The following is an 11,118-nucleotide window of genomic DNA, read 5'->3' on the forward strand; positions in this document are numbered from 1 at the left end:
GCTTGGGCAGTCAGTTCTACAGTTCCGGTGTGACTGAATTGTTGGTATTCTTGTTCAAGCTTCATAGCAGGGTAGCCCTTCATTTCTGCCCTTCTCAAACAAATGCGGCAGGCTCCGGCCTCGGGGCCTTGGCACTTGTTCTCATTTTCCCTTCAGGCCTCTCTTCACATGCTAGCTTATAAAAGAGGCCTGTGTTGATCATCTACTTGACCCTGTTTTACTTTCCAGTAAACCATTCCCCACGTCTAGCTTCACAGTGAATGTATTTATCTATCTGCAGCTCCCTTCGACTCACATAATGAGCGCCTCGTATGTTTCATGAGCCCTCTATCCCTAGTCCTCCAATAGTGTCTGACGCGTAGTATGAGACTCCATCAATTACTCAATGAGTAGATGCTTAATGTGGCATGAGTGAACAGTTTAACTCATTTAACTCAGGTGCTAAGAAATCAAGGGCATCTGGCTACCCCACGGCTACTCAGGTCACCCAAGCAAGATGAGATCGCGGGGTCTACGCTTACGTCCTCAGACTCAAAGACGTGGCAGATCATCTTGTACTGCCTTTTCCCATCCTGCGCTGGGTGGGAGGCTTCCACGTTCTCCTGAGAGTTGGAGCGGGGCATCCTCCGGCGGGCCATGAGCACCACGATGTTTCCAATGTCGGCGATGTAGGAGATGGTCCTTAAAGGGTGGTCCATCATGGTCTCCTGGAGTGGGAGGGGCAGATCAGCCTGGCCCATGGCCGGATGACCCAGGAGAGGCCCCCCCCACCCAGCCTAGCCAAGTATGCCCCACAGTCAGAGTGGGCTCATACCTCGTTGGCAGATTCATGACACCCACTAGGGCCCACAGGCCTCTCCTTGGTTAACTGAGAGCAAGAAATCATCTGTGGCAGTCGAAACAAAATAAGAAAATCGGAAACATTTTCCAATCAGTAGCATCTCTGGTGGTAAAGTTAAAAGGAGGGGTAAGTATCTCAATAGTACAGTTGCTTTGTGTGTGTGTGTGTGCGTGCGTGTGTGTGCGTGCGTGTGTGTGTGTGTGTGTGTGTGTGTGTGTGTGTGTGTGTGTGTGTGTGTGTGTGTGTGTGTGTGTTGATCTGAAACAACCTTTCTTAAAGTCATCCTCTCTACAGGGAAGAAGAAACAACATCCACATTTTCTCTTCTCCTCTGAGCTTTATTAAGGAAACACTTGTAGCCCTTACTTCTAGCAGGCACTGCAGTCCAAGTCTTCTGGCTTGTGCTGCCCAGCATCTAGGGATAGGCACAGGCACAGGGCACAGACATCGCCCAGTGCCACAGAATGAGATAACCCAGGAAAGGGGGAGTAACCAGCTAGTACCTGGGTGTCGGCGTTCAACACTTTTATTCTCTGGGTGGAAATGAAGAGGTCGACCTCGGTCATAGGCTGAGATTCCCCTTCAGGAGCCTGAGGAAGAAAGAGAGCGTTCACCATGGTATCCTGACCCAAAGGTTAGCACGCACATGCACGCACCACGCACACACGCACGCGCACGCACACACACACACACACACACACACACACACACACACACACACACACAACCAAGACGCAGCCACCAGAACGGCAACGCAGACTCGGGTTCAACTGGCCAGGGGAAAGGAACCATACAGAGGACGGACATGTGGACGAGAGTTAGCATCTCGAGTCACAGACACAGAGGCCCCTGCGTCCTCCCCTGTGGACCCAGCACATTAGGGTAGTGACTCTGAACCAAGATGGCGACGGGCCTTCTTCTGTGAGGCTGGGAGACTGATGGGGAAAGGCAAGGCCAAGGCCCTGGGCCAGCCACGCCCAGTCCTGCCCCACTTGAGCTGATGAAGTGCTTACAGGAGGTACCAGCGAAGCCCTGGCTGCAGCTCTGGTGAGAGGGTCTTCACAGTCACACACCACCACCACCACCACCTTGGCCACCCCATTAGCAAGGAGCCCCAAAGCCTCACATCCAAGAAACAGCTGGCTCATAAGCACCCAGAAGCTCCACAGCCCACACAAAGCGCAGTCTGGTTCGTTCAGGGCTGAACTCGGCACATGTGTGGTTATTAGCGAGTTTTCTTTTTTGCATCCAGCAATCTGACAAATCCCCAAATCGGTAATTGATCAGACCCAATGTCCCTGCCACCTGGTCGTTCCTGCCACACTACCCATCACGGTTCATTTAGCATCTCCAATCTGCTCCCTGTCCTTCCGCTCAAGTGAAATGACTTATGAGCAACAGAAAAACGGCCATTTTAGGCAACTGAGTTTTGAGAAAGGCTGGCTTATGGGGGCGGTTCAAAAAAGAAATCGGAACGAAAAGTTTGCTGGATGCAGAAAACAAAAACACGAAATTAAAACAAAAAAGAAGAGGCAAAACATAAACAAATGGAAAGGACAGGCATAACAACCAAGCTGATGAAGTTGTTTGTACTGCACCTTCTTCCTGCTTTTGGCTAATTTCTGGGCCATCTGCTTAGCATGGAACAAACAGAGACAGGAGAATAGTAGTTAGAAAAGAACTTGCGGAGACTCAATGCCACAGAGGGGGCTGCCCGATGAATCCACAGTGGTGCACAGCATTTCTGTGGGAAGTCGACTAGCTTAAACATCCCACTGCGAAGGAAGCCGAGTTCCTAACTCAGAATTGAGTAGGTAGTGATGGAGAATGGGATGAAGGAAATGTACTGATGTGCTTTTGAGGCTAACTGCTCTGTAATCCCCTTCTGCTTCTCTTGGTTCTGTCTTTATCACATGCCTGATTTTCTATTTATTTCACACTAGATCTTTATTTCTGCCCACTATTTTTTTCCCCATTATCTGTCTTATAGCTATGATACTTCATGTCTTCCTGTTGCGGTGGTCATTTTATTGTTCTCTCTAGCAATACTTTCTCCTTATATTTGTGTAATACTAATATACTATGTAACTAAATTAAGAATTAATAACTTCATTCTGCTCTTAATTAAAAGGTTGTTTCCGGCTGTAGTGAGGTTTGAACTCAGGGCCTTGCACTTGCCAGGAAGGTGCTCTAACCAGTTGAGCTAGGAGGTAAATACAGATTCTAACCATCCTGTGTGTTTTAGATTAATTTCAAGTAAGGTTCTGAGTTTATGCTTGGGCTAGCCTGGACTGCGATCCTACCTTTTATGCTTCCTATATCGCTGGGATGACAGGTGTACAGCACTGTGCTGAGCATTTGTTGATGGAGATGGAGTCTTGGGGAGTTTTGTTCAAGTTGGTCCTGCACCATCTTCCTTCCGATTTCTGCCTCTCTAGTAGCTAGGATTATGGGCATACATTACCAGGCCTGGCTTTGCTCTTAGTGGTAACATAGTTGAGAAAAGCTGGGGCTGGATTGCCTAAAATAAAGTCCTGCTACCTACTAGTTAAGTGTTGGAGAGACCACATAAATGTGTCTGGGCCTCAGTTTCTCTAGTTGGAAAAAATGGGGATTAGAGAGTATCCGCTTCCTGGGTTTGTTGTGAGCATAAACAATGTATGCGAAGCTCCCTGAGCAGTACTGTAAAGACCATCTTTGTGTACACGATTCTAATTCCCTCTGTCAGGTCACGGTTTTCTGGCTTTTGGGAAGACTTGCTATTCACACCCATCTTGCACCAATAATGGTGGGCCAGGCAGGGGTCACAGCGCGGAGGCTGCAGGGATGGGGTGGGGAGAGCTGGTCTCACACTCTTAGAATTCCGCCTGCAAGAAAAGTCCTCCGCAGCGCACCTGTTTCTCGAGGGACTGAAGTGTGCGGCTGGAGCCGCCGCACTGTACGGGCACTGGGTGAGTCAGCCATGCGCACGCCTCACAGAAACGTCTCCCAGCCTCCAGGGGTCCAGGAACCCGGGGGAAGCAGAGCAGCCCTGCCTCCCCCCAGCCTCCTTCCTGCTGTTACTGGTGGCTATGATCATGTTCACGATGAAGAGGTCTGAAGGCAGCTCCCTGTGAGTCACTCGTGGCTGCGCACGCCAGTGGTATGAATATTGCCTACAGATGCCACACCACACTCCTGTGGGGTCCCTGTGTCATGATGTGTGTCGTCCTAAGAGGCTTGGTTAACGGCCGTGGTACCATCTGGATGCTTGTGTGTTCTGGATGACAATGACTGCAGAACCTTGATTACTTCCCATACCAAAGCCTGGCAGCATGGGTCAAAATGCTAAGGACCTGGGCTCCTAAAAAGCCCTTGCGAAGGGGAAATCTATCCGCCACCCACAGAAGACCCAAAATTCTGTGTTTTCCTGGCATTAGAAGATCCAAAAGGCAAACTGCTTCATGACAGGTGTTCTGAAGTGATCTGCACGGTTCAAACACTTCTATGCATGCAATAGCATCTTTAAGTCAGTCAATTATGTTAGCCAAGTATCCTCAGCAAATGAAAATTAAGAAAAAGAAATTTTCAGGTGGACTACTGAAGAAAAAAATGAGGGCGTCCAAGCCAGGGTGAGGAGCTGGGAGAGGTCAGAGAGGTCTGGCAACACTATCACAAGCAAGAACACCCAGACCCTCCAGCTCTGTGGTGTTCCTCACGCTTCTGCACCACAGGGTATGATGAGGAGCAGGCCCCCTCCTCCCACCTGGCCCAGTGTACTGTGTGTGCTGTTTTAACAGTCACTCATGACTGACACTATCACTCTTGCAGGGGAGGAGGGGGGAAGGCGTGTATCTCTGGTGGGGGTCCTGTCTTTCTCCTGTAGACATCTACTGAGCACTTATGACATGCCAAGGTCCTGCTAAGCCCTCTGTGTGTCAATTTACAACAACCCTGTCAGGCAGGGCCTACATTATCTGTACTTTTCACAAGAGGGAATGGAAGCACAGAGAGACGGGTTACTTTGCCAGGGTCACAGAGCCGTGACGTAACAGATTGGAGATTCCAAGCCGGTGTGAGCAGAGAGTCACACTTCACCCTGGAGCACCGGGCAGGTGGCCTTGTTGAGCTTCTTTGTGAACACCCCCGATCTGCCTGCAAAATCAACTCATGTTCCCACCTCCCAGGACTCCCTGCATTCTGAGCAGCAGGAGGTGTGGAGGCCAATGTGTGTGGGGGGCCTGATGGGCATGTCCCTGTCTCCTCTTTACTGACCTCAGACGTCTTCAAGCAAGATGAGCAATGACATGACTTAAACAAAGCTGCCATGATAGAACATTTAATTCTACAATGAAACCATAACTCTTGACATTCAAAGGAAATCATAAAAAGAATGGAAAAAAAGATGAACCGTGGGACAGGCTAGAAAAGACTGACAGGCGTGTTTGATTATGAATGTTCCTTACGGAAACGCATGCACCGTGAACACCTGCCACCCCGGCTGCAAGGCGGACCCAGGGGCCTCACAGACCAGCATGGAGATGCTGCGGCCGCACTCCGCTGGCCTCAGTGGAGAGGCAGAGGGGAGAAAGGATGATGACACAGGAGCCAGCAGCACTGCCTTCAGTCTGGCACACTCAGGTGGGGCAGGCACCACGCCCACTGTGCAGAGAGGGTAGATTTCCATCCTAGGGTGCCTGAGAGGCTCACAGGAAGCAGACAAAGCTCTCTCCAGAGAGTAACAAGACATGAGCAGTTGAACACAGAGACAATGTGTTCTGTGCCCAAGTAATTATGGGAGCTACTGGCAGGACAAAGCAAAAGCAAGGAGTCCCTTTTCTTTCTTCCCTTTTCCTTCCTCCTTCCTTCCTTCCTTCCTTCCTTCCTTCCTTCCTTCCTTCCTTCCTTCCTTCCTTTCCTATTCATGGAGCTGGACATGTGCTCATCACATACAAGTCTCAGGCCCTTCCTCCCACCCCTCTTGATCTCTAGCCATCATGGTTCTATTTTTCTAGCTTCCACACCTGAGATAGGATGCAGTATTTGTCTATTGGTCTTTGGACTTTTCTGCAAAAAAGCCAACTGCCTTTGAACTATAATCCTCCTGATCTCAGCCTCCAGTAGCAAGGATTATAGGTGCCTGGCACAGAGGATGCTCTTTATGATGTGTTGTTGAATTAAATTTGTTAGTATTTAGTTGTAGATTTTTGCACCTGTGCCTTTCAGAAATCTTGGTCTCTACTGATATTCTATTTTGTTGTTGTTGTTTCCCTACAGGGTTGGTAACAAGATCAAGCTGGCTTCACAGGATGAATTTGGAGTATCATTTCTGAAGAGCGGTTTGAGAAATTTTTGACATTAATTCTTTTAAAGTTCAGTAATCTCAGCAGTGAAGCCACAAGGATGTCATCATCTTTATACATAAATCTGCCAACACTAGTGACCCTTTGTGCTATTACTTCATTGAACAGGTTTTCTGTGCTCTTAACCTTTATCTGTTGACATTCAAGTATTCCAAACATGTTGATGCTATTCATTTAATGTTTTCACATAAAACCTTTTGAATTATAGGCATGAGTCACTATACCCATCTCCCAATGATTTTGCACACACTTTGCTTCCTTTCCTTGATTGAATAGTGTATTTCAAAAGATCTGTTTTCAAATTCAGATATTTTTCATATGACCTAGTCTGTTGTAGAGGCTTTCAACTGTACTATTTCTACAACTGGTTGAGCTATTAATTTTTAAGGTTTCTGTTTTTCAATTTTTTGGGATAAATCTGTCATTCATATTCTGTGTTGTGTTCCTCTAAGTTAATGTGTATTTTGACATTCACTTGGCTCTTAAGACTTTTTTTTTTGCCAGTCCTGGGGCTTGAATTCAGGGCCTGGGCACTGTCCTTGAGCTTCTTTTGCTCAAGACTAACACTGTACCATTTGAGCCATGACACTACTTCCAGCCTTTTTTGTTTATGTGGTACTGAGGAATCGAACCCAGGCTTCATGCAGGCTAGGCAAGCACTCTACTGCTAAGCCACATTCCCAAGACTTTTTGTAACTATGTATTCCTGTTTTTTATCATGCATATTTTTGGTCAATGTGGGGCTTGAACTCAGGGCCTGGACTCTGTCCCTGAGCTATTTTGCTCAAGGCCAGTGCTCTACCACTTTGAGCCACAGCTCCACATCCTCATCAATGTTGATTTCTTTGTGGAGTCTGCTGCTTGCTACGGAGTTACGCTCTTTTGGAGAATCCTATTACCCTTCTCCTTCACACTTTCCATGGTCCACTGAGATTCGTGTGTCTGGTGGTTGGGAATCCTGCTACTTTGACGAGATGGTCTTCTTAGGAGGTGGGCTTCCTCCTAAAGATGTCTTGGGGTGTGAGTTAGCTACACATTGCTGGCTTTACTTTCACCTGGGAACCATGATGGAGTCTCCCTGTAGTTTTGGCTGTGGCTGATGATGTTGGGTATAGCATGTGCCATGTCAGAGGGGGGATGACTGTCTTAGTGGGACACACAGGAGTGGGACTAATTCAGCCCGGTGTGGTGAAGAGAGAGAGAGAGAGAGAGAGAGAGAGAGAGAGAGAGAGAGAGAGAGAGAGAGAGAGAGAGAGAGAGAGAGAGAGAGAGAGAGAGAGAGAGAGAAAGAGAGAGAGAGAGAGAGAGTGAGTGTGTGTGTGTGTGTGTGTGTGTGCTCACTGTGTAGATAGGCCTACCGTGGCAGGGTAGTGTCCTTACTGGGCAGTGGGGGTCAGCAGAAACTCTTGAGGTGAGCATTTCTAACCAGTAAAAGAGAACTTCTACTTCAACCCGACCAGCAAGGTCACTGGGTGACCCCATAGTGGTAAAGGGGCTGAAGCACTCCTCCTCTGAACAGACAGTGATTCTAGGCTAGGCACGGCATGGGGGGAGAGAGTGGCGGGAACCACAGCCCCAGACCTGTGGTGCTCACACCCAGTTTATAGCAGGGCGTGTCAGACAGGGGGTGGGGGCCGCAGGAACTACCATGGTCTCTGGTGCTTCCATGCAGGGCCTCAGTGCTTCCTAGTCCTGCATGCCCAGGGAGGCGACAGCTTGGGTTTCCTGCCTTTTGCCACCCCTCACTCGCACAGTTAAGCGTGGATAGGACCACGACTGTGTCAGAGCAGGCCACAGTTTCTCCAAGGGGCCTCCTTTGATTGTGCACACCCCGGAGGTGGCCGTTAGCGTATAACCCCCCGTGGGCTAGGCCACAGGGGAACCACCATGTCCTTCTCCACCCTGTGAGGAGCACACACTTGAGGCAGCATGAATCAGGCAGTATGGGTGCCTACCTGTAGTCCTGGCCCTGGGACAAGACCATACGTAGGTGGCCATGCCGAGTCTCACAGTCATATGCCGTGATGGCTTGGTTCTTTTTGTGTCCCTGCAGCCATCCTCTATAATGCAGAGCACCAGTGGGGCTTCAGCCCGTCACTCTAGGGCTACAATGGATTGTCAAGGCAGCTACTCACTGGGACTACACAGGGTTCTTGTCAAGATGGCTCTTGGCTACAGTACCCCAAGTGTTCACCGGGAGATGAGGTGAGATTCTTTTCCGAAGAAGGATGTTGTGAAGATTTCGGGTACCTTCATGGGCCACAAGCCCTCAAGGCCCGGGTAGCTTTCCTACTAGCTAGCATGTCAGCATCCTCACCGATAGGACAGTTTGCTAGGACGCTCACCCTTACCCCTGCCGAGGGGAGATTCCCTGTTCCCAAGCCACAGCCCAGACAGCCAATGCTGAGTGAGATACGTTGCTTTATGTCTTTCTATACAGTCTTCTCAGGCCTCTGAATCTTAGGAGGGTCCACTGTCTGTCTCTTGCTGATTTCCAACATTTTCCCATGGTCACCACCCCAAAATGCAGCCACACACCTATGACTTTGATTCTCCTTGGTGGAGGAGGAGGTGAGAGGTGTCTTGAAACATCCCTTCTCAGAGCCCTTCATAGGAAAACATGTGTAGCAACTATAGCAGAAGGACGTCTATTTTGCAGTGTTTCTTGACTGTATTTGCCAATGGAAGCCAATTAGTGACAGGCACTCGGCTTGACTAGAACCACTGGAGAGCACAGTCTGGGAAAACATGCTTCACCATGCTGGGGTACTCACTCTCAAGCTGCAGTGCATACCAGCATCTCCTGGGCCTCGCTTAGAACTTTTGACTCTGTAGATCTGGGGTTAGGCCCAACGCTGTGCTGCTGCTGCTACAACTACTACGTGTTAAGACCCACTGTTCAGATGAATTTCTAAGGTATAGGGAGGTGTGGAGCTGGTATGGGTCTTCCTGGAAGAAGAGTATTTCACTTAGAAGATTCTAGAAGAACAGTATTCTCCTAGATAATGATGAGCAACACCAGGTGCTTTCTACTCCTTTTATTGTATTCTGACATATAGTTTTTTTACTTTTTTCCTCCCTTTCCCTTCTCTTCTCTTTCTCTCAGGATTTTAAGAAGGCTAGGCTTGCTTTAAACTTATTTTATAGTCCCAGCTAGCCTCTAACTCATGAACTTCCTGCCTTTGCCTGGGATTACAGGTGTGTACCTTCAGCTAAGGACTTAAAAGACATTCCTTATATATTAGTAGAAGCAAAAGGTGTGTCACATTCTTGTTTGCTTTGTAGTAATGTTAACTAAATCATCTTTTTGGTTTCTTTATTAGACTGCAAGTTTCTCAAGGCCAAGGATCAGCTGGTAGACAATTTTTACTCCCAAAGTGCCTATTGCAGAAGTTTATTTATTTATTTGTTTTTTTGTTTTTGGTTGGTCGTGGAGCTTGAACTCTGGGCCTGGTGCTGTCTCTCAGCTCTTTTGCTCAAGGCTAGCACTCTACCACTTTGACTCACAGCACCACTTGAGGTTTTGTTTGCTAACTAGAGATTAAGATTCTCATGGACTTTCTTGCCCAGGCTGGCGATCCTCAGATCTCAGCCAGCTGAGTAGCTAGGACTATAGGCATGAACCATCAGTGCTCAGCTTGCAGAAGTTTTAAGAGGGACAGTTTTGCTTTTGAGGCTGATTTATTTTATTTCCCATTAAGTCGAAATGTCTGATCAAGCTATAGCTCTAAATTTTCTCTTCATCGGGCAAATTTATGATTTTTTTTAAAATTAAGAAAATGGTAACCTTAAAAAATTACAAGTATAAATCTAATGAGTGATGCTGCATCCTAGTGTACAGCATGTGGGTGACAGATAGCATGTGACGGACAAACTTTATCTGGCATCTGCTCAGATAAAGCAGCACAGATACCAGGATGTGTCCGCATCCCTTGGTCACAAGAAGAAGGGGTGAAATGGGGGTTTCTGTGGGGGAGGGAGGGAGGGACAGGACCCAGAAAACAAAGGAGAAAATGATTTCACCTTTATGTAGGTCAAAGAATCTAATTGGAAACTTACAATCATCCTAAGATTAAGGATAGTGCTAAATGGACGGCAAAATAAATCTCTGAAGCTTTGCCTTCTGCTCTGTTGAGGTAGACTCAAGTAACTGGTTCTCGAAAGATCAGGTCTCTTTAGAGAGTGGCACAGCATTATCTTCTCTGGAGATCACCACGGGGGACTATGGACTAGCTCCCTGGGGGAAAATGTATCTACCCACTCCCTGACATGGCCATTTTCTGGGTGCTAGAATAAACAGCCATCTCCACTTACAGTTGAAAAAGGCTTCTGGCTGTGTGTTAATGTCAAACAATCTGACAAGCATTTAAATGGATGTAAAAGGAACATGAAGCAGAAAATATTTAATGACAGGCAACAGTTCCTTCCAATGCATAGAAAGACATTTTAAAATGATACTTATAAGTTAAAAAATGAAATGGAACCATTTAATTTTACCACCCTATAATGAATTCCACACACTACAGTAATTTCCTTGTAAAAATAAATACATGTTTTCCCAATTGCTGGCTCTGCTCTAGGCAGGTCTAGAAGGCACTTACACGCAGTCAGCCTCTGCCTGGCTGACTGATGAACAGAGCCATCTAATTTTAGGTGCAAATGAACTGTGGAACTTCTGGGTACCAATCCCTTGAAAGCTTTAGAATATAATTTCTGACTTCTCATAAGGGAGCTGGACTTCAAAGGAAAGATGACACTGCCAGACACGACTGTGAAAAATGGAAGTATCCACTGGGATACATCTGTCATGGAGGGGATCTGTACTCGGATGCTACAGTTTACCACGGAGCTGCATCATGTCTCAGAGGTGTGCTGTGTGCTTGCCCTATCCCTTTATGACCATCTGAGCCCTTCATCCAGGCCATAAAGAGAGCAT

At 47.6% G+C, this 11,118-nt stretch overlaps 1 protein-coding gene across 4 annotated transcripts in view; it reads right to left on the reverse strand.

Annotated features, from left to right (window-relative positions):
* Apba1 (amyloid beta precursor protein binding family A member 1) overlaps positions 1–11,118 on the reverse strand; it is a 190,529-nt gene that overhangs the window by 13,955 nt on the left and 165,456 nt on the right. The window contains exons 6-9 of one of the 4 annotated variants that reach the window (XM_070035705.1): positions 2,439–2,471; positions 1,344–1,430; positions 815–886; positions 522–707 (exon numbers count right to left, since the gene is read on the reverse strand). In XM_070035705.1, coding sequence (XP_069891806.1) covers positions 522–707; positions 815–886; positions 1,344–1,430; positions 2,439–2,471 — 378 coding nt within the window. The remainder of the gene's footprint in view (positions 1–521; positions 708–814; positions 887–1,343; positions 1,431–2,438; positions 2,472–11,118) is intronic. The other 3 variants (XM_070035707.1, XM_070035708.1, XM_070035709.1) reach the window with 3 other exon arrangements.

This window comes from Dipodomys merriami, unplaced genomic scaffold (assembly GCF_024711535.1).
Source record: "Dipodomys merriami isolate MVZ:Mamm:240054 unplaced genomic scaffold, mDipMer1.0.p SCAF_26, whole genome shotgun sequence".
NCBI classification, from domain to species: domain Eukaryota; kingdom Metazoa; phylum Chordata; class Mammalia; order Rodentia; family Heteromyidae; genus Dipodomys; species Dipodomys merriami.